This window comes from Petaurus breviceps, unplaced genomic scaffold (assembly GCF_028583685.1).
Source record: "Petaurus breviceps papuanus isolate PSGF00001 unplaced genomic scaffold, PetGlider_PUasm1.0 90845, whole genome shotgun sequence".
NCBI classification, from domain to species: Eukaryota; Metazoa; Chordata; class Mammalia; order Diprotodontia; family Petauridae; genus Petaurus; species Petaurus breviceps.
Genome location: NW_027187359.1, coordinates 23,987,689 through 24,007,833, shown reverse-complemented (window position 1 = coordinate 24,007,833; position 20,145 = coordinate 23,987,689). Strand labels below are relative to the sequence as shown.

The 20,145-nt window shown below is 37.5% G+C and overlaps 1 protein-coding gene and 1 long non-coding RNA gene across 5 annotated transcripts in view; both read right to left on the bottom strand.

Annotated features, from left to right (window-relative positions):
* Positions 1-20,145, bottom strand: part of CDH13 (cadherin 13) — a 1,699,366-nt gene that overhangs the window by 816,468 nt on the left and 862,753 nt on the right. For all 4 annotated transcript variants that reach the window (XM_069072248.1, XM_069072247.1, XM_069072249.1 and 1 more), the window contains one exon: positions 8,154-8,270. In XM_069072248.1, coding sequence (XP_068928349.1) covers positions 8,154-8,270 — 117 coding nt within the window. The remainder of the gene's footprint in view (positions 1-8,153; positions 8,271-20,145) is intronic.
* Positions 3,568-8,147, bottom strand: LOC138149220 (uncharacterized). Its single transcript, XR_011165259.1, has 2 exons — positions 7,254-8,147; positions 3,568-7,147 (listed from the first exon to the last, which is right to left on the bottom strand). It is a non-coding gene; the product is annotated as an uncharacterized lncRNA (long non-coding RNA).

The window sequence follows — 20,145 nt, the reverse complement described above, 5'->3', positions numbered from 1 at the left end:
GAGAGAGAGAGAGAGAGAGAGAGGAGAGAGAGATGCAGAGATGCATAGACTAACAGACAGAAAAGAACAAAAACATAGCAAAAGAAAAATAAACAATCACATATCTGTCTCATATTGTGTCTGTTCTTAAACACCTAAGTGCAGAAGGATAGAGGAAGAGGGGAAACAAAAGAGAAGTTTCAGTAGAGAAAGACAGGAAAATGGGGAGGAAGACAGGGAAGAAGAGGGGAACTGGGGGAAAGAAAAAATATTGGAAAACACAAATTAAAAAAAAATTCATTATCCCCTTCCAAAGCATTAGGCAGCAAAGCACACTAGGAAAGTAAAAAAAAATCACCCAATGAGTCATTTAAACTAGGCACAATTTTTTTGAGGATTTTTAATAGAAGAGTCACAGTAGCCCCTGCAAAGACAGCTGTCCCAACTGGCAGAATGGCCTCGGTAAGCCTAATATAATGGACTCCCTAGGGCCACAGCATGGCTCCATCTGCTTGGTGATCCAGGCTGTCCACCAGAGCCTGCACTGAGTCAGTGCTGGATGCCACCCAGGACTAGAGCAATGCAAGTATTTCAACCATTTCAAAGCTAGAGATGAAAGCTCTTCATTCATTCCTTCTCCTCTTCAGAATGCCACCTGTTAGCTGCATTTCCATCTCAGTCCCACATCTGACCAGTGACTATTCAAAGCTGGGACTGCAAATTGTTTGGTGCAGAGAGGGCCAATTTGTTCCCTGCTGGGCACTGGGCATGGGCAGTCAGTCCAGCTGTCATTCATCAAGGCAGCTGTGACTACCCTTACAGAGAAAATAGGCCCATAATGTGCTTTAATTACCTTAAAGCTGAATAGTTCACATTTGGCTTTGATGGGTTTATAAGACCATAGAATTGGAGCTGGAAGGGACCTCAAAAGTTATCAAGTTCAAACATTCCATTTGAAAAATGAGGAAACTGAGGCCAGGAGAGGTTCAGTTACTTGCCTAAGATCACATAGGTAATAAATATCAGGGAATGGATTTGAGCCTAAGTGCTTGGACTTCATATTCAATATTCCTTCTACTGTATCACATTATCCACTTTCATTCTTTAGGGTTTCTTTTGAAGGACAGAAACCAACATACCATGTAGGGAACATCTGAATCAATTAAGGAAGGCTTTCATTAAATTCATAATTGTCTAGACTCTACTTGTTCAGATTAACAAACTATTTCTGCCCTTCAATGTCTGTTCAGATAAATGAATGTCCTATTATACTTCCCTCCCCCATCCTTTGGTCCAACCTCTATTATTTGTGTGTTCTGTTTCCCTATTGTCTCATTGTTTCATTCTCAGTCTTCAAATAAGGTGGAACTAACAAGTGTAAAAAATACCTCTGCCGAGTAAGTTTATCAACCACAAAAGACAAATGCTTCCTTTCTCAACACAGCCAATCCTTAAGGGGCTCACCTTAACAAAACTTTCAGATGTTTCAAACTCCACACATTAAAAGAATGTCTTTGTTTAGTTTTGTCCTTTTTCATGAATTGTAAGGGACCTTACCTAGTCAAACACCTTCAGTTTTCAGATATGTAAACTAAGACTCAAAAAACAAGTGACATGGCTTGCTCTAGGTCACACAGCTGCTAAGTAGATAAAGCTGGATCAGAGCCTTGGCCTAGACCAAATACAAAGTCCAAAGTCACTCTTAATATGCATAATGGATGCGGGGGAAAGGCTAATATTTCACAGAAGTCCTAAACCCAGGGGTGAATGCCTCATTACAGGTATACACACATACAAACACAAACACACACATATACATATAAACCCATATAGTATGTATGTGTATGTGTATGTATGTGTGTATATATGACTGTGTATGTACATATGTATGTATGTATTTCTAATATCCCTTCTCATCTCCACCTTCTGATTTCTCTGTCTTCATTCTAGTCCCAGGTAAAATCCCACCTTCTACTAGAAGCCTTTACTCTGATCTTCCTTAATTCTAGTGCTCTCCCTCTGTTGATTATTTTCAATTTAGTATAGTATTATGTATGCATACACACATATACATATAAATATGTACACGTGTATTATGTACATATGCGTGATTGTGTATGTATATGCACATACATATATACACACATGTATGTGTGCATGTACATATGTATGAATGTATGTCTAGGCACTTGGAGGAAAAGGGACCAGAACAGCCAGCTTACATTCTCATTACTAATTAAGTATCAGGCAAAGATACCTATTTCATCTGTGTGTGTGTGTGTGTGTGTGTGTGTGTTCTGCAGGTGGTCATTTTCATGTTGCCTCCCACATTAAACTGTGAGCATTTGGAGAGCAAGGACTATCTCTGCCTCTCTTTATATTCCCGGCACTTAACACAACGCCTGACACATAGGAAGTGCCTAATAAATCCTTGTTGACTGACACAAAAATGAGAACTCTACCCTCCCTGAGGCATGTGTGCCCCAAACACAGACGGATTGCATCAGTTACTGGGGAGAGTATGGAAGGAACTTTGCAGGACAATGACAAAGAAAGGTGTGTTCTGCTGGGGGTATAGGGCAAAGGGAAGAACATGAAAGCAGAGAAAAGTTAGGGACAACAGAGACGTAGGGTTTCAGGCTGAAAGTGAGAGATGGCTACATCAGTAAGAGTTGCATTAAAGAAGTGACCTTAAGGCTGTCTGTACTGAAGACCAGACTCCCCCAAATCCAATCCTATCCTGAACTGCAGGTCTTGGGAGAGTTTCTTTTCTAAATTACTTTTCAGAGAGCGAGGAGTGGGTAGGGAATGAGATTTCACTCTTTCAAGATCATGTGCTGATATTTTGAAAGCATGCCCCAAAGTTACCAACCTATGTATCCTATTGGATATAGTGATGACACTAATTGTCTTATGTATACCAAAGCAACAGAGAAAGAGGAAAAAGAATTCCTACATGTAAAATATTATTTTAGCAGCTTTGTGGTGGCAAGCAACTGGAAATTAAGGGGTACCAGTCAATTGGAGAACAGTTGAAAAATTGTGGGGAATGTAATAGAATAGTATCACGCCATAGACAATTACGAAGGGGGAAATTAAAGAGAAACCTGGGAAAACTGGTATGAATTGATGCAGAAAGCAGCAAGCAGAGTCAGGAAAACAATTTACACTGTAATGATGACATAGTAAAAATGATTAACTGCAAAAGATTTAAGAACTCTGGTAAATACAACAAATAAAAGGACTAATGAAAAAGAATACTATCTACATTCTGACAAAGAGGAGATAGACTAAATAAGCAGAATAAGACTTTTTTCTTTTATGTGGCAAATGTGGGTATTTGTTTTGCTTGGCTATGTATATGTATTATTATTATTATTATTGTTATTATTATTTTGACTGATGGGGAAGGAATTTGATAAAATAAATTATTGTTAATGGGGATAGGGGGAAAGGAATATGTGTTTATAGAATTCCTTCTGCTACTTCCTTATTTCTTTTCTGATTAAGAATTTTACTCTTCCAATGTTATTTGCTTTTGTCAATTAGCATGTTGAGTTGAAATTAGATATTGACAAATTTGGAGTCTTTTTCTTTTTTAACTGAGTGGGTGCAAGTGAGCCAGAGAAATAAGACGTTATATAAAAGTCTTCAGGTTTGAACCCTGACCCATGAGAGTTCGGAGTGGGTGGGATCCCTGCGACTATACAAACATACTTTTCAAATCAACAAGTCACTCACTGAACATGTGATCAACTGAGAGCCAAAGACATACTTTCCTGCAAAGATCAGTCTGTCTCTGTATATTTCATTCTTTTGCCTAGGCACTTAGAGGAAAAGGGATCAGAATAGCTGGCTTACATTCTCACTGGGAATTGTGTATCAGGAAAAAATTATTCTTGCTTATGGGGAAATAGGTCCTTTTCATTTCATTTGGTACACTAAATGAAGTTTGACTCTGTGTACAATTGTGAAGTTTAGTTATTCATTTTTGGGCATAACAAACTGATACAAAAAAGACACATCAAAGGAAGTGCATACCTATAATATCCATAAAATAAATCCAAATATTGATGGCCACAATAAAAAAGTATGGATGACACAAATTGTTTCTGGATGGCTGAGAGGACTTCATTTTTTTCTTTGTACCCCCTTTGCCAAAAGCAGTACCAGGCAGATAGTAGACTGTTCTCTCTCCACACCATCTGCCACCCACCTGCCTAAATACCAGGTCTAACCATGTTGCTGTCGTCTTTAAGAACCTCTAATAGTTCCATTTCAACCAGGATCAAATACAAATCATCTATTATTTAAAGCCCTTCACAACATGACTGCAGAAGTATGTCTTTCTTCACTTTACCTAGTCCAAACTCTAACTGGTCTACCTCTTGTTCTTCACACACAATATTTTATCACCCTTCTCTGCACCTTTACACAAGCCATTCCCAATACCTAGGATGTACCCTTTCTTCACTTTGCCTCTGAAAAGCCCTAATCTCCTTTAAAGTTCAATTCAAGCTGGACCTATTATATGAGATCTTTCCTTATTCCTTCAGTAAATGGCACCCTCAGTCTTATCAAATTTACTTATGTTTACATTGTATTTATTTTCTATCTACTTCTTGTTACATATGTTACCTGCCATGCTATAACCATTTAATAAATTTGTGTAGAATGACCTATATCTCACTGATATGGGTTAATAATATTGCAAAAATGGCCTCATTGTCCACATCATGGTCATTTTAGTCATCAAATTGACTCATCCCTGCTGGGATCCCCTCACTTAATCCACACAATATGTGGCAAATATTAGCCCAGCAGCCACACATATAGATCTGGTCAGAATTCTAAAGCAGGCTAGCTTTACTTCAGAACCCAAGAAAAATTGACTGAGCACTTACCACATGTCTGATACTGTGCTGTCTCCTCTGGGGATGACAAAGGAAAGATGCTTTCTGAAGGTGCCTTCCTTCAAAACTCACACATGGGAAACAATGAGATAACAGGCTGGGGTGAAGATCTTCAACTCAGTGACATTCTCTAAGAACAGCAAGGGCTCCCATGTGGGAGAGAATGCTAGGCTGTTTCTTTTTCCCCCTCTACAGCAAGTTAGAAATGCCATTTTCAATGCCCATTCTCCAATGTATAGGAAGAACATTCAAAGTGGGAGGAAAGGGGGTTCAGCAAAGCATATTCTCACTGGTTTTGATAAAAAGGGCTTGTGATGAAAGCAGAATCTCTAATAAGGATCCTCAGAAGTGACTTGTCTGCCAAATATTATAAAAGAGAATAAAATACTGTTTTAAATGTTCTTACTGATTTAAAGTTGTTGCTCTCCATCATCCAGGCCTAAGAACTCAAATTCTCCCAAGATGTGATTAAATATTTATCATCTAAAGTTAGTAAAATTGTGAAATTATTCATTGCCCAAATTTTTAAATATTCCAACTATATGGGGGAAAAAGGGAACATTTGGGGAACAGCTAGATCTTCTCATGGTTATTCAGGCTCATATTAATTCCCCCTGTTACCTATGACAGGAGTTAAATGATGGATTAATTAGAGTTCATGAATCAGCATGTTGCCCACTCCCTGAAACTTCTGCAAATGTTCTAAAGAAAAAAATGCTATAAAAACTTGACAGGACAGATCCCTGAGATAGCAGACATGTTTTGTTATAGTACAGACATATTTGCTTGTTCTGGCCTTCCTTTCAGTAAATATGTCTGTCTTTTATTACAGGTATCCTTATTTTACCAACAAGATTACTAAGCAAGATGGAAACGCTGAGCTCTCTCTGTCTCTCTGTCTCTGTCTCTGTCTCTCTCTCTCTGTCTCTGTCTCTCTCTCTCTGTCTCTGTCTCTCTCTCTCTTTCTCTCTCTCTCTGTCTCTGTCTCTCTCTCTTCCAATATTGGTATACACATATGTATACTTATGTTTTTTTTTCTTTTCTCATAAAAAGATTTAAAGTGTAGCAGATGACTTTAAAATTATTTGGCAAATAGATAAGCTATATATCAGCTGAGACAAAAGAAAAAAATCTGAAAATTCAGAGTCTTATAGGAGCATAGACATATAGCTGGAAGGGATTTCAGAGTCTGTCTATTCTGATGTCTTCATTTTTAGAACAGGAAAGCAATGCCCATAATGGCTAAATGATTCATTCCAAGGTCCCACAGGTACTAAATGTCACTTGGGATTGGAGGTTTTCTGATGCCCAAGCTAAAACTCTTTTTACAATATTACAATTATATACTAACCCATCAAGGTGAGCTATCCCAAATGACACACCAACCCACTGAGAAAATTACTTCTTGTAGTTCCCATCTCCTAGCATTGGAGTTTTTCTCAGTTTTTGGTCCATGGGTCATTTTCTTTAAGAAGTACACTTGATTAAAATCAGACAGCACCAGATTTGATAATGGTGAATGATACAGTGGATAGGGCACTAGGCTTAGAGTCAGAAAGACTTAGAATCAGATCTTGCTCTGGACATGTACTAGTTGCATGACACGTACAATTTCCTTAATCTCTCTGCGCCTCAGTTTCTTCATCCAAAAAATGAGAGGCTTGGACTCAATGGTTTCCAAGAGGCCACACCAGTTCTAAATTAATGACTGCAATTTTCCTGTGTGAAGTATGGAAAGTAGATGTTTTCTAGACATCCTAGCAAGACTCTGTCCAGAAGGCCTGCCTCATGTCACTGTTTGAGGATCATGAAAATCAAAAGCGGTCACAGCTCTTCCCCTCTTCAGAGGAACATAGAACCGGGGAAAGAGGTGAGTTGCAAATGAGAAGAAATTAGAGCATTTTCCATCTAAGTCTAAGAGACATGAATGTGCATCACTAGGGTACCAGTTCACAGACTGTCTCATGTACCACAGGACTAAAGATTTCCAGAGTCAAACTGTCCTCCATTACAGGTACTGGGGAAAGAAGCAAGGAGCCAGAAAGGAAACTAGGGGGGATAGGAGTGGAATGTCAATCAATTAAGAATTATCAACTAAAACTATGTTATATGTTGAGTGATTCAGTAGTGAATATGACATGCTCTTCCCTCAAGGGGCTTACTATTTAGTTTTGTTCCTTTCTTTTTCTTCCAGACCCTTATTTTCATTGGTTTACAAGGGTGGAGGACCTGAGGCCTCAAGGCCACATGTGGCCCTCTAAGTCCTCAAGGGTGGCCTTTTGGTTGACTCCTGAGAAGTTTGTATTCAGTCTTGTATTCTGTGTATTAAGCTCTTGAGCATGTAGAGGGCCACATGTGGACTTGAACCTGCAGGCTCCCCACCTCCGGTTTAGGAGAACTTCTAGTGTTGAAACCATTAACACACAGTCCATCTTCCCCCTATATTCACACTTTGATGCAGATCAGACAATTCATTCTGTAATGCACAGTTTTAGAGTTGCTTGAGAGCACTATGAGATTAAGCAACTTGTCTAAGGTTGCCCAGAGAGCAGGTGTCATAGACTGAACTTGAATCCATGGACCCACCTGCTATACTGGTTGGCACTGTCTGTCCCACAGCACTCACTCTGTCTCTCATTCTCTACTTAATGGTGCACCAATATAAAGAAAGATTTTTTTAAAATATTAAGAAATAACATTAAAGTACCTAATATTGAGACACAAAAGATAGACTCATTTATAACCCATGCAAAAATTCCATAAATGATTTCACAATTATATTAGCATACTTTTTAAGCCATCACTTAGACTAGACCTTGATGCTTTGAAGAACTCACTGAGGGCAAGGAGCTTTTCTCATTCTTACTTTTTTTTTTACAAAGTGCTCAACATAGGAACTGGCACTTAGTAGGCTCTATGTAATTTTTTTTCCTGAATAAATTAATAGACTGTGTTAGCATTATAGGGATATTGGGGCCAGGAGAGAGTTTCCTTTTTGATGAGGCAACTTCTTTTCAATAGCACATATTCATTACAAACATCCTAATTCATCACCCAAGGACAAAGTCATAGTACCCACAATTTGGCTTTTCTTTGAGATTTTTTTCCCAAGATATCTGCCTCCTCATTACCTTCTGGACATGCTATCTTGCAAAGGGGTACCACCTTTTTTTTCCCCAGAAGCATATTTATTGCCACATAGGGTGCAGTTTTATCCATTTCATCAATTCATAACTTAATTTTTCCATGCTCACAACTTACCTTGCCTACATCCCTGGGAAAAGGCTGTCTCTGATTTTCAGGAATTAAGATGGGTGACACCACAATGGACCGTTTCTGTCTCGGGACTGCAGAAGTCCTAGCAAATGTAAAGATTTCCTGAAAAAAAAAAAGAAAGAAACCAAATCTATTTACTAAAAATCTTTCCAAGAAAGAGTTGCCATGCCTTAGAAATACTTCTTTTTGCCTAAAAACTCACAACTGGTTGGATATTATTAAAATATTCCATCAAAAATCATTATCAGAAAGTACTTCGTTAGAATCATACTAAATCTGACTTTGTGACTCACAATGATGACCATTAAGCTATTTCATCTACTTCTCTGAATCATTTTATTCACCCTATCAGTCCTGATTTACACATCACCCAATGCTGGCTTGTTACTATACTTAACCTGTCAGGTGGGTGGATTTCTGACTACTGAAAAGCCATAGTGAAACCTCTGCATTAAAAAGTGGGTCTTCCATACCAGGTTAGCCACCTGTTATTCACAGATTAGGTTCCCAAAGACTACAGAATTCAGCCATAAGAAAGCTGAACCAAAGTACTAACTATACCATAGAATCAATACTCCCATTCCTTAATCCTCAATGATCAACATTGTAGCATGGTGGGATATAACTCTGAAGTTATTTATAGATTCTTGCTGGATCTCTTCCCCACCTTTTACATCTTGATATTCTGAGATGAGTCTATGGAGTCCTATTTCAATAAGCTGGCTGCTAGACACAAGTGCAATCATGTTGGAGTTCCCTGCTGCTTTCCAAGTCTTCTTCAAGACCTAAGCCAGAGGTAATTCTCTTCCCTTTAGGCTCAACTTAGAGAATCTTTTAATGTTGTATCATTTCTCTAATTTTAGAAAACATGAATATCGGGGTTCCAATGTAACTTCAGGTAACAAATGCATTATGTTTATGTTTTCTTTTGCATTAGAACTGCGAGATATCCACAAAAAAACTAGCCGTGTAATCTTAGGCAAGTCATTTACCCCAATTGTCTTACCTTCCCCTTCCAAAAAAAAAGAACTGCAAGGTATTAATATTCAATAACATAAATATGATCATGATATTTTTTTTTATCTTAAGGAGAGTGTAAAATCAGTGGTCCTGAAGTCAGAATACCTAGGTTCATATCCCAGCTCTGCCATTTACCACCAGTGTGATCTCGGGCAAGCTATTCAATTACCTTGGGCCTCAGTTTCCTCATCTGCAAAATAAGGGCACTGAACTATATGGACTCTGAGGTTCCTTATAGTTCTGGATCTATGATCCTATGAAATGAACTGAGAAATGCAAATCTTATTCTCTGTTCTGAATTAAAGAGAGATGGAATCAATCAATCAATTAATAAAGATTTGTTAAGCTCCTACTATTTGCCAGGCACTGTGATCTGGCACAATGACTTGGGCTAAGAATCAAAAGAGCTGAGTTCTTATTAGTTATTAAACTTTCTCTACCTAAGAGAACTTGGGGTCGAAGGGGGAGAGATAAAGCACTTATCTTACATCTGAATACAGCTTTTCAGTCTATAAAATGTATTTCTTACTTGATCTTACCAATTCCAAGATGTAGGCAGAGTAGTTATTATTATTCACTTTTTATAGACGAGGAAAATGAAGTTTTGTGCAATGAAAGGTGATATTATACTATTCCAAATCTTTTGAAGTTCAGATCAGCTTCGCTTATGTAAATGACATGTTTCAAAGAATACAACTTGTTTGAGGGAGGTTGAAGGAAATGAGTTAAGGGAATGGTTTCTTCTATAAATTTAGAACCTGAACTCCATCTTCTGCCCTGTGCATTTGCAATGGCTATCTCTCACATCTAGAATCCTCAACTCATGTGTCACCTCTGCAAGAAGGCTTTCTGGATCCCCTTAGCTGTCAGTGAACTCTTCACTCCTCCCACTGCATTATAAGAACTATAAGACTCTTGAGGGAAAGGACTGTTTTCAATTGTATTTATATCCAAGCACCTTGCAATAATAGCAGGTATTTAATAACCCTTATCCGATTAATTTAGACTACTTAATATCTAGGATCTCATATTTCTATCAGAATTTGAGTCTAAAATTCTTTTATTCTATCAGCAAGCCTGTGTGTCATTTTCAATAGCAAGAGGGAAAAAAATATTTAAATACTCAATTTGCAATGGACCTCAAATGCCATCCAAAAACTATTTAAGTAGTCAACAAACATTTATTAAGTAATTACTATGTGCCAGGAATACACAGAATCCCCCATATATAACCACAGAAAAACAGTCATCCATGCATGCTCAACTTGAAGAGCTCCAAGGACTGGGGAATGCACACTATCTAGATGCAGCCCAGTCCAGTTTTGATCAACTTTATTAGATAGTTTTATCCCCCTCTACACGTAACTAAAATCAGAGTCTCTTTAACTTTCCTTTATTGCACCTGCTTGTGCAATCTGAGAACAAGCAAAAGCAGACTAATGTCTTTTACAGTATGCTCACTCTGAAGTGTACATCCCCTGAAGATAATAATCTTATCCCTATCAGGCTTATCCTCTTTAGACCCAACAAATCTCATTCCTTCGGACAATATCTGTAATGGCACGGTGTCCTTGACTATGCTAGTTGCCCTTCTATTCCACCTTGTTAATGTAGTCCCTAAAACATGGCACTTTGAATTAGAAATACAGATATAGTGTGACTAGGATAGGTATAGTAGAACTATTACCTCCTTTGTTCAAGATACTTATCCTCTATTAAAGAAACCTAAGATTAAATTAGCATTCTTTGGCTGCAACTATTCTGGATGACTATTTTTCTCAGAGTTTGTCTACTTAAATGTCTAGATCTTTCCACCCACCATTTGGCAATTTTATACTTGACTGTTGATTTCAAATAGAGGATTTTATATTTATCTCTATACAATTTCATCTTATTGGATTTTATCTGTTGTCCTAGTTTGCAGAGATCTTGAATTCTGAATGATAATGAATTCTGAATTATGGATCATTCAAAATGTGAGTTTTTTCTTCCCACTTTGTGTCATTTGCATTTCTATAAGTGTGTTAGCCATGTCCTCATCAGTGATGTTGACTACCGAGGTTGAAAAGCACAAGACCAAAGACAGATCCCTGGGGCACTTTAAAAGAGACCTCCTTCCAAGTGGACATTAATCCATTAATCACTACTCTGTGGGGGAAGTCATGCAACCAGTTCTTAATCCACTAAAGATTGTGGCACTTTGCAGTTTACAATATACTTCAATATCTGATTTTATCTTTATGACTACCCTGTGGGTTAGGTAGCATAAGCATTATTACCTACATTATATTATACATAATGATAAAACTGAGGAACAGATAAGTGAGTTGTCCTAAGTTAAAAGGTAGTACTGTGATACTTAGAATTAAAGAATCAGGGAAGAAAAGACCTTAAATACTGTCTTGTCCAATTAATATCTGAAGGGGAATCACTTCTACCAAATCCCAACAACATATGTAATAAATAATCATTGGGACTCTGCTTGAGAACCACTAGTGATAGGGAATTTGCTTACTGCTAGACCACGCATACCATTTGGAAGTAACACTAATAATTAAGAATTTTTTTGTTTGTTTCAAGATAAAAGCTAAAAATATATATTTCTTTCCATTTTTCCTCCTGGAATATACTACCCACCTCAAAAGAGTGTTCTGAACAACATGCTTTAGAAATCTGCAAGTGCTATATAAAGGTTAGCTATTATTATTAACTCCTATAGCTTCTCAATGTTACCTCCATTGTCCTCAACCTACTGCTTCTTTGGTCATCAATGGATTGATGCTACCTTCACAGACCATGACTGTTCTCAGCTACTATTTCACTTTCCTCGTTTTATCATTAAATGTATTTGCTCTTAACATTGATATGCATTATCTTACAAGTTTATTTCCAAGCCATAACTCTAAGTGTGGGTGGTTCATAACTCTAACTCATTACACTTGAAATGGATTTTGTTGTTATTGTTTTTCTTGCAGAATATCTGAATTTAAGAATCAGGAAAGATTTTTACATGCCATCTAATTCAGCCCCTACTTGGCCAAGAATGCCTTCTGCATCCCACTCAAGTGGGCATCCAGTCTTTCTTTGAAGACTTCCAGTGATGGGGAGCCCACTGCCTCCATAGGCAGTTGATTCCAGTGTTACATCTTTTAGCAAGTTTTTTCTCTACATTAAACATAATATAACCCTTCTTTTCAACTTTCATCCAGGACTTCTAGTTCTTTTCTCTGCAGCTGAGCAGGATGAATTTAAACTCTCTTCTTATTAAGTATGAGGATGTTGACCTCATGACTATATGATGTTGTCTTAAAGAGGAAATTCAGTGTTGTTCCATACAGAGATCTCTCTCATCTTCGTTTGGCATGTACTGTGATTTCCCTAAGTTCACCTCTCATTCAACTGCAATCTCTACTATAGAGCATATATTCTTTGATATTCTTGTCAGTGTTTGCAGCAGGATCCAGGTAAAATTCTGGCTATCGGTTTTAATAATGTTAGTAACCTCAAGGTTCTAAATTCACTTTGCCTCTATTGCAGATACCATTGTCCAAAAAATTTGTTTCTTTATATGAAGGAATCTGTATTGTCATTGAAAGGATATTGGATTGGGAGCCAGAGAACTTGTGTTTAAAGAGACATGAGTCAAGACTGTGTTGGGTTTTCCATTGGTCCTCTCCTTTGCTACAGGGGAAGTAAGTACTGCAGCAATGCTACTGGGTGTGCAAGTATCCTGCTAGGAATAAGGAAACTGAGGCCAACAGAGATGAAATGATATGTACAAGATGATATATTCCCAGTGCCAGAACTAGGACTTGAGTTCAGGTCCACTGACCTGACTTAGAGGTTTCTTTCTGATATGTCACATCCAGGATCAAACAGATGCCAAGGAGAATGCCTTATATCCTCATCAGCTGATTGGAGCTCATCTAACATTTCCCGGCCTAAGCTTTATAAGCTTCTACCCAAAGAAAGTGAGTGAGAAGGAAGAGACAATACTAGGGAGTTTCCAAATTCTCCATGAATGGAAATTTTCATAGATAGTGGGGAAAAAAATTGAGGAGTTAGATATTGTCACTAAAAGAATTGCACAGGGTGGAGCCAAAATGTCACAGCAAAAGCAGGGACTTGCTTGAGATCTCCCCCAAACTCCTCTAAATATCTGTAAAAATGACTCCAAACAAGTTCTAGAGCATCAGAAACCACAAAATAATAGAGTGAAACAAATCTCCAGCCCAAGAAAACCTGGAATGTAAACAGGAAAGGTCTGTTGCACCAGGCTAAGAGAAGATTGAAGTCTAGCATGGGCCAGGTCAGGTCAGAGTAGGCCTCAGGGGACTGAATCAGTGACAGCTGTGGCAGTGTCCAAACTTGTCAACCCCAAAATGCCAAGGACACTTTGGAAGTAAACACCCCCTCCTTTGATCAAATCTTAGGAGAACTGAAAATTTACAGGTCTCTAGAAATAACTCTGAAAATAGCTGCACAAAACCCTTGAAGCTTGGAACAGTACACCTTCCACAATGGAAACAGAGACCCTAAGCTAAAAAGTCAATTAATTGTCTGGGAAAATGAGAAAAGAGTGGGAAAAATCAGACTATAGAATTTTTCTTTAGGGACAAGGAAGGTCAAAAAATATAACCAGGAGAAAACATCAAAGTCAAAGCTCCTACATCAAAAGCCTCCAAGAAAAATATGAATTGGTCTCAGGTCATAGAAGGCCTCAAAAAAGATTTTGAAAATTAAATTAGAGAAATAGTGGGAAAATTAGGAAGAGAAATGAGAGTAATGCAGGAAAATCATGACAAACGAGTCAACAGCTTATAGGAGACCTAAAAATGCTGAAGAAAATACCACCTTAGAAATAGACTAACCCAAATGGCAAAAGAGGTTCAAAAAGCCATTGAGGAGAATTCCTTAAAAAGCAGATTTGGCCAAATGCAAAAAGAGGTCCAAAAGCTCACTGAAGAAAATAATTCCTTCAAAATTAGAATGGAGCATAGCATGCAGAGCCAGGCTGGAAAGGTGTGGCTCACAGAGGCAGGCCCAGTGGAGGCCTGATCAACTGGGGGGCAAGTTGTCCCACCAACCAAAAGGGCCACTACCAGACCTATCATCAAAGGGCTGGGACTGGAAAGACAATGTAAGAAACAAATTCAGGACCCCTGTCCAGGACAGCAAATACTCCTGGGACTACCACTCCATAGCCCAGAAATGTAAATCAAAACAATTCCGAGGTACCACATCTCACCAGTCAGATTGTCTAAGATGACAAAACAGGAAAATGACAAATGCTGGAGAGGATGTGGGCAAATTGGAACGCTAATGCATTGTTGGTGGAGTTGTGAACTGATTCAACTATTCTGGAGAGCAATCTGGAATTATGCCCAAAGGGGCTATAAATAATTTCATACCCTTTGACCCAGCAATACCACTTCTAGGATTATATCCCAAAGAGATCATAGAAGTGGGAGATAGACCCATATGTACAAAAATATTTATAGCAGCTCTTTCTGTGGTAGCAAAGAATTGAAAATTAAGGGGGTGTCCATCAATTGGGGAATGGCTGAACAAGTTGTGGTATATGCACGTTATGGAATACTATTGTGCTATAAGAAACGAGGAGCAGATGGACTTCATATTTACCTGGAGAGGCTTATATGAAATGATGCTGAGTGAGAAGAGTAGAACCAGGAGAAATTTGTACACAATTACAGACACAACATATGTGTGATGACCAACTTTGATAGACTGGAATCTTCTCAGCAATGCAGTGATATAAGTCATTACCAAAAGACTCATGTAGGAGAGAGATGTCTACATCCAGAGAAAGAATTAGAGAGAACTGAGTTTGTATCCAAATTAAAGCAAACTACCAGATCTTTTGCCTTTTCTTGTTTGGTTTTATTTCCTCTTTACCATTTTTCAAATAATTTGAGTATTGTGGAAACAAATGGGACAACACAGATTTAGCAGCTTCTACATTAAGGGATCAAGGACTTGAAATATGATATTCCAGAGGTCAAAGGAGTTAGGATTAAAACCAAGAATCATCTACCCAGTAAAACTGAGTATAATACTTCAGGAGAAAAATGAGTATTCAATGAAATACAGTACTTTCAAGCATTCTTGATGCAAAGACCAGAGCTGAATAGAAAATCTGACTTTCAAACACAAGAATCAAGAGAAGCATGAAAAGGTAATAAACAGGAAAGAGAAATCAATCATAAAGGACTTATTAAAGGTGAACTGTTTACATTCCTACATGGAAAGATGATATTAGCAAGTCATGAGACCTTTTTAGTATTATGGCAGTTGGAGGAAGGGAGGGAGGGTAAGAGAGAGAGAGAGAGAGAGAGAGAGAGAGAGAGAGAGAGAGAGAGAATCGGGTGAATTGAATATGAAGGGACGATATCTAAAAAATACATTAATAAAATTAAGGGGTGAGAGAGGAATGCATTTGGAGGAGAAAAGGAGAGGTAGAATGGAGTAAATTAACTCACAAAGAAGAGGCAAGAAAAAGCTTTTACAATGGAGGGGAAGAGGGTGAAGGTGAGAGGGAATGAGTGAATCTTACTCTCGTTGTATTTGGTTTAAGGAGGGAATAACATATGCACTCATTTGGGTATGAAAATCTCTCTTACCCTACAGGAAAGCAGGGGGTAAGGGGATAATGGGGGGGGGGGTTGATAGAAGGGAGGGCTAAAGGGAGGAGGAGGTAATCAGAAGCAAACACTTTTTTATCTTTATTAATTTTTTTTTTCGTTTGCATTTAGTTTACAAGATTCAGTTCCATAATCCTTTGAGTTTCAAATTTTCTCTCCCTCCTTCTCCTTTCCCCCCTCCCCCTCCATGGTGGCATACAATCAAGTATAGGATGTGCAAATACTTTCAAATTAGACACTAGTCAGATTGTAAAGAAGAATTGTAACCGATGGAATGAACAATGGGAAAGAGGAAACAAAACCAAACAAGAAAAAAGAAAGTGCAGGTAGTTAGAAGCAAACTCTTTTGAGGAGGGACAGCACCAAAGGAGAGAACAGAATAAATGGGGGGGATAGGATGGAGAGAAATATCATTCGTCTTTCACAACATGACTGTTATGGAAGTGCTTTGCATGACTAAACATATATAACCTATATCGAATTGCTTGCCTTCTCAATGAGTATGGGGAGGGAGGGAGGAAGGGAGAGAATGTGGAACTCATACTTTTAAAAACAAATGTTAAAAATTGTTTTTATATGCAACTGGGAAATAAGATATACAGGCAATGGGATATAGAAATCTATTTTGCCCTACAGGAAGATAGAATAGAAGGGGATGGGGGGGGTGACAGAAGGGAGGACAGATTGGGGGAAGGGGTAATCAGAATGCACACTGTCTTGGGGGTGGGAATGGGGAGAGATGGAGAGATTCTGGAACTCAAAATCTTGTGAAGTGAATGTTGAAAACTAAAAATACATTAATTAATAAAAATAAAGAATTTCACTGACAAAAGACTGGATAATCAGGGGCCTTATTTTTTTAAGGCCCACATTTTTGGGGGCTTGTGGGATAGACCCGCTTGGGGAGCAGAAATGTAACAATTTAAAATTTTTCAGAAGAGTCAGAATTAGAAGTGAAATTTTAAAACATTATAGAAATGATTAAAGTGACACAAGAGAAAGGAAAGGTTTGAAGTTACCCATTTGTTGTTGTGACTCCAGTATTTAGCACAGACGCTGATATGTAAAAGATGCTTAATAAATACTGGTTAATTGACTGAGTGATTGAAGGAGAAGAGTGAATTATTTTAAAAAATAATTGGTATGCAGTAACTGTGAATTGTGGAAGTCTGATGGCAGGCAAAGGACTATAAACATGGAAATGTATTGTGAGTAAATTATCTCTTACAATAATTTGTGAGGATAAAATAAGATAATGGACGCAGAAGCACTTTGTAACAAGGTAAAGTGCTACACAAATGTAAGCTATTTATGAGTATTTTGAATACTACAAAATATTATAAAACAATTTATTACTATATTGTAAACAAATCTATAAAATCAATTTAACAAAATATCCAGAATCATAGAATATGAGAACTGGAAGAGATCTTAGATAGTGTTTTCCAAAGGAATAAACTGAAGCTAGAAGAAACCTTTCCCAATCCCTCTTCATTCTAGTGCCTTCCTAATTTTTCCTATTTTTCTCCTATATACAGTTCGTTTGTATATAGTTGTTTGTAAATTGTTTTCCCCATTATGTTGGGAACTTCTCAAGGGAAATAGCTATCTTTTGCCTTTCTTTGTATCTCCACAGATTAGCACATAACTAGCACTTAATAAATGTTTATTGACTGACTTGTGAAAGAAAAGGACTGACTAAGGAGTCAGAAGACCCAAGTTCAAACAAAAGCACCAACACTTACCCCCTATATAATTCACTTTACCCTTCTGAGTCAGTTTCCTCATCTATAATAACATGAATATAATAGCTTTAGAAATAGCTATATCACATGGTTTTGCAAAATTCTTTGTATACTTGAAAATGTTAGAGAAAGGGGAGCTGTGATTATTAAGTAATCCAGCCAAGGTCATATGAGTTAGTGTGAAAAATAGAACAAAACTGAAATCTCCTGATTACCATACCAGCTATTTTTTTTTTTACACTTTATGAATTTTCCTTAATTTTCTTTTCCTCATTTTCACAATAGCAAATGACGGATCCATTCAAGAAAAAGAAAAAAAAATGTGGATTAAAGGTGATTTCAAAATAAGAATAACAATTTGCATTCGTGGCAATTTAAGTAATAATAACACATAGTTGACATTTATATATTACATTAGACACTCAAAGCATTTAAAAAAATTATCTCATTTAGTCCTCACAATAATCCTGGAAGGTAGGTGCTATTATCACACCCATTTACAGATGAGGTCACTGAAGACTTTTCTTTTTTTTTTTTTTATTTTTTTTTTTGCTATGGAACTCATTAGTGGTAATTCAATCCCAGATCACATGAGTCCCCAAACAACCTAGAATAGAAAATTCTGAGTCAATAGTGTTCTCTAGCCTACACAACAAATATTTGTGCAAAAGTGTAAAAGTGCTAACACACATGCATATAGCACAGTCATGGAAATTAAAAAAACAAGTAACATTATAGATCATCTAATTCAAGTCCTAGTTTTGTTTTGTTTTGTTTTGTTTGAGGGGATGAGAGGTGGGGAGGATGGTGGAGACTGAGGCCTAGAGAGGATGACCTTCCAAGCTACAATTAGAGGAACTTAGAATTCATGACCTTTTCATCTTTGCCCCTTTGAATGCTTATCTTCCCCAAAGACTCAGTTCATGTACCACCTCTTGGGGAAGCTTTTCTTTACCTCTTTAGACATTAATGCTCTTTCCTTCCTCCTCCTCCAATGATCATATGTATACTTATCTTTTTAAATGCTGTAAAGCTAAATGTAAGCTCCTTAAGGGAAGACTATACATGCATGTATGTATACACATATATACATATTCTGGACGTGTAATATATAGACATAAATATGAACATGCATTTATATTATATATACACATATGTAGATAAATGCATCCTTTATAATATGTAAAACATTTATATAATATATAGCTGTTATTCTTATATTTTGTTTCCCTTGTTTTATGTATTTATATATATATATATTTTATATAACATGTCTGCATATGTATATAGCCATGGGTATAGTATAAATTTATGCATATGGGGGGAGAGAGGAAAAAATTTAGTATTTGCTTTATCAAATAGGGAAATAGTTATTAGTTGTGATTTACTATCCCACTCCCACCCTGTTCCTGTTAGACATTCTCTGTAGCCCAGAAACTGTGACTTTATGGAAAATTAAGATATTGGGGGAGCCAGAGGAGCAGTTCACAAAAACAGATAGACCTAACAATAGGAAATTTTCTTCTTGATTAAATCAAATGGGCATAAACCACATCTTTAGAGAGAAGCTTCTGTTTTGTTTTTCATTAAGAGCTCCCCTCTACATAAATATCCCCCTTTCTTACAGAGGCCTTATTGTATGAGTTGATGGTCCTTTATTTTAGAACTTTAATCATTCTCCAGGTCTGTCTCTCTTTTTCTTCCTTCCCTCCTTCCTTCCTTCCTTCCTACCTTCTTCTCCCTTCCTTAGAAACAAGTTGTGGGTTATATACATGTTGTTGTAACCCTAGTGCACAATTTAGCCTGGGAAGAGGGTATAGAAACAAAATGGGTGAGAGTGAGAAGTGGATGAAATTCTTTCCCTAGCTGCCATTATGTGCATAGTACGCAAGGCAACCAGCTAATTAGCTTGAAGCAGATATTCATTGTTTAAACTCATTCTCCCATAGGATCACAGATACAGAACTAGAAAGAAACTTAGTGGGCACAGAGTCCAACCATCTCATTGTATAGATAAGGAAACTGAGGCTGGAAAAGTTTAAGTGAATTTCTTGCCAAGATTCCCACTGTTATTAAATTTCTAAATGTAAAATTGGAGCTTTTCTTCCTGATTCCAAGCCCAAGACTTCAGCCACCCAATTGCCCAGCTGCCTTTCAGAAGTAGCTTATCCTGTCTTAACCCAAAGGTTCCTGCCTACCTCTTGCCACTCTAATCTTGGTAGATATTCTTCCTTCCTATCCATTCCACCACTATGCTAGACTAATGATTCAGTTCACTCTATCCTGGCTCTATGTGGGTGGTACAAAGCAATTCCAGCTGAAGAGTTTTGTATTTAGTTTCAAATTGGTCTTAAGACTATTTGTCCTAATCTCCATGACTCAGTCTCATGAGTTAGGCTTCCAACTCTTTTTATTGAGTTTTTTGGAGGTTGCCTCCTAATATAAATGTAGATTTTCTCTATTACTGGGAACCTGATGACAGCTGCTGACCCGGTTCTCTCTCTCTCTCTCTCTCTCTCTCTCTCTCTCTCTCTCTCTCTCTCTCTCTCT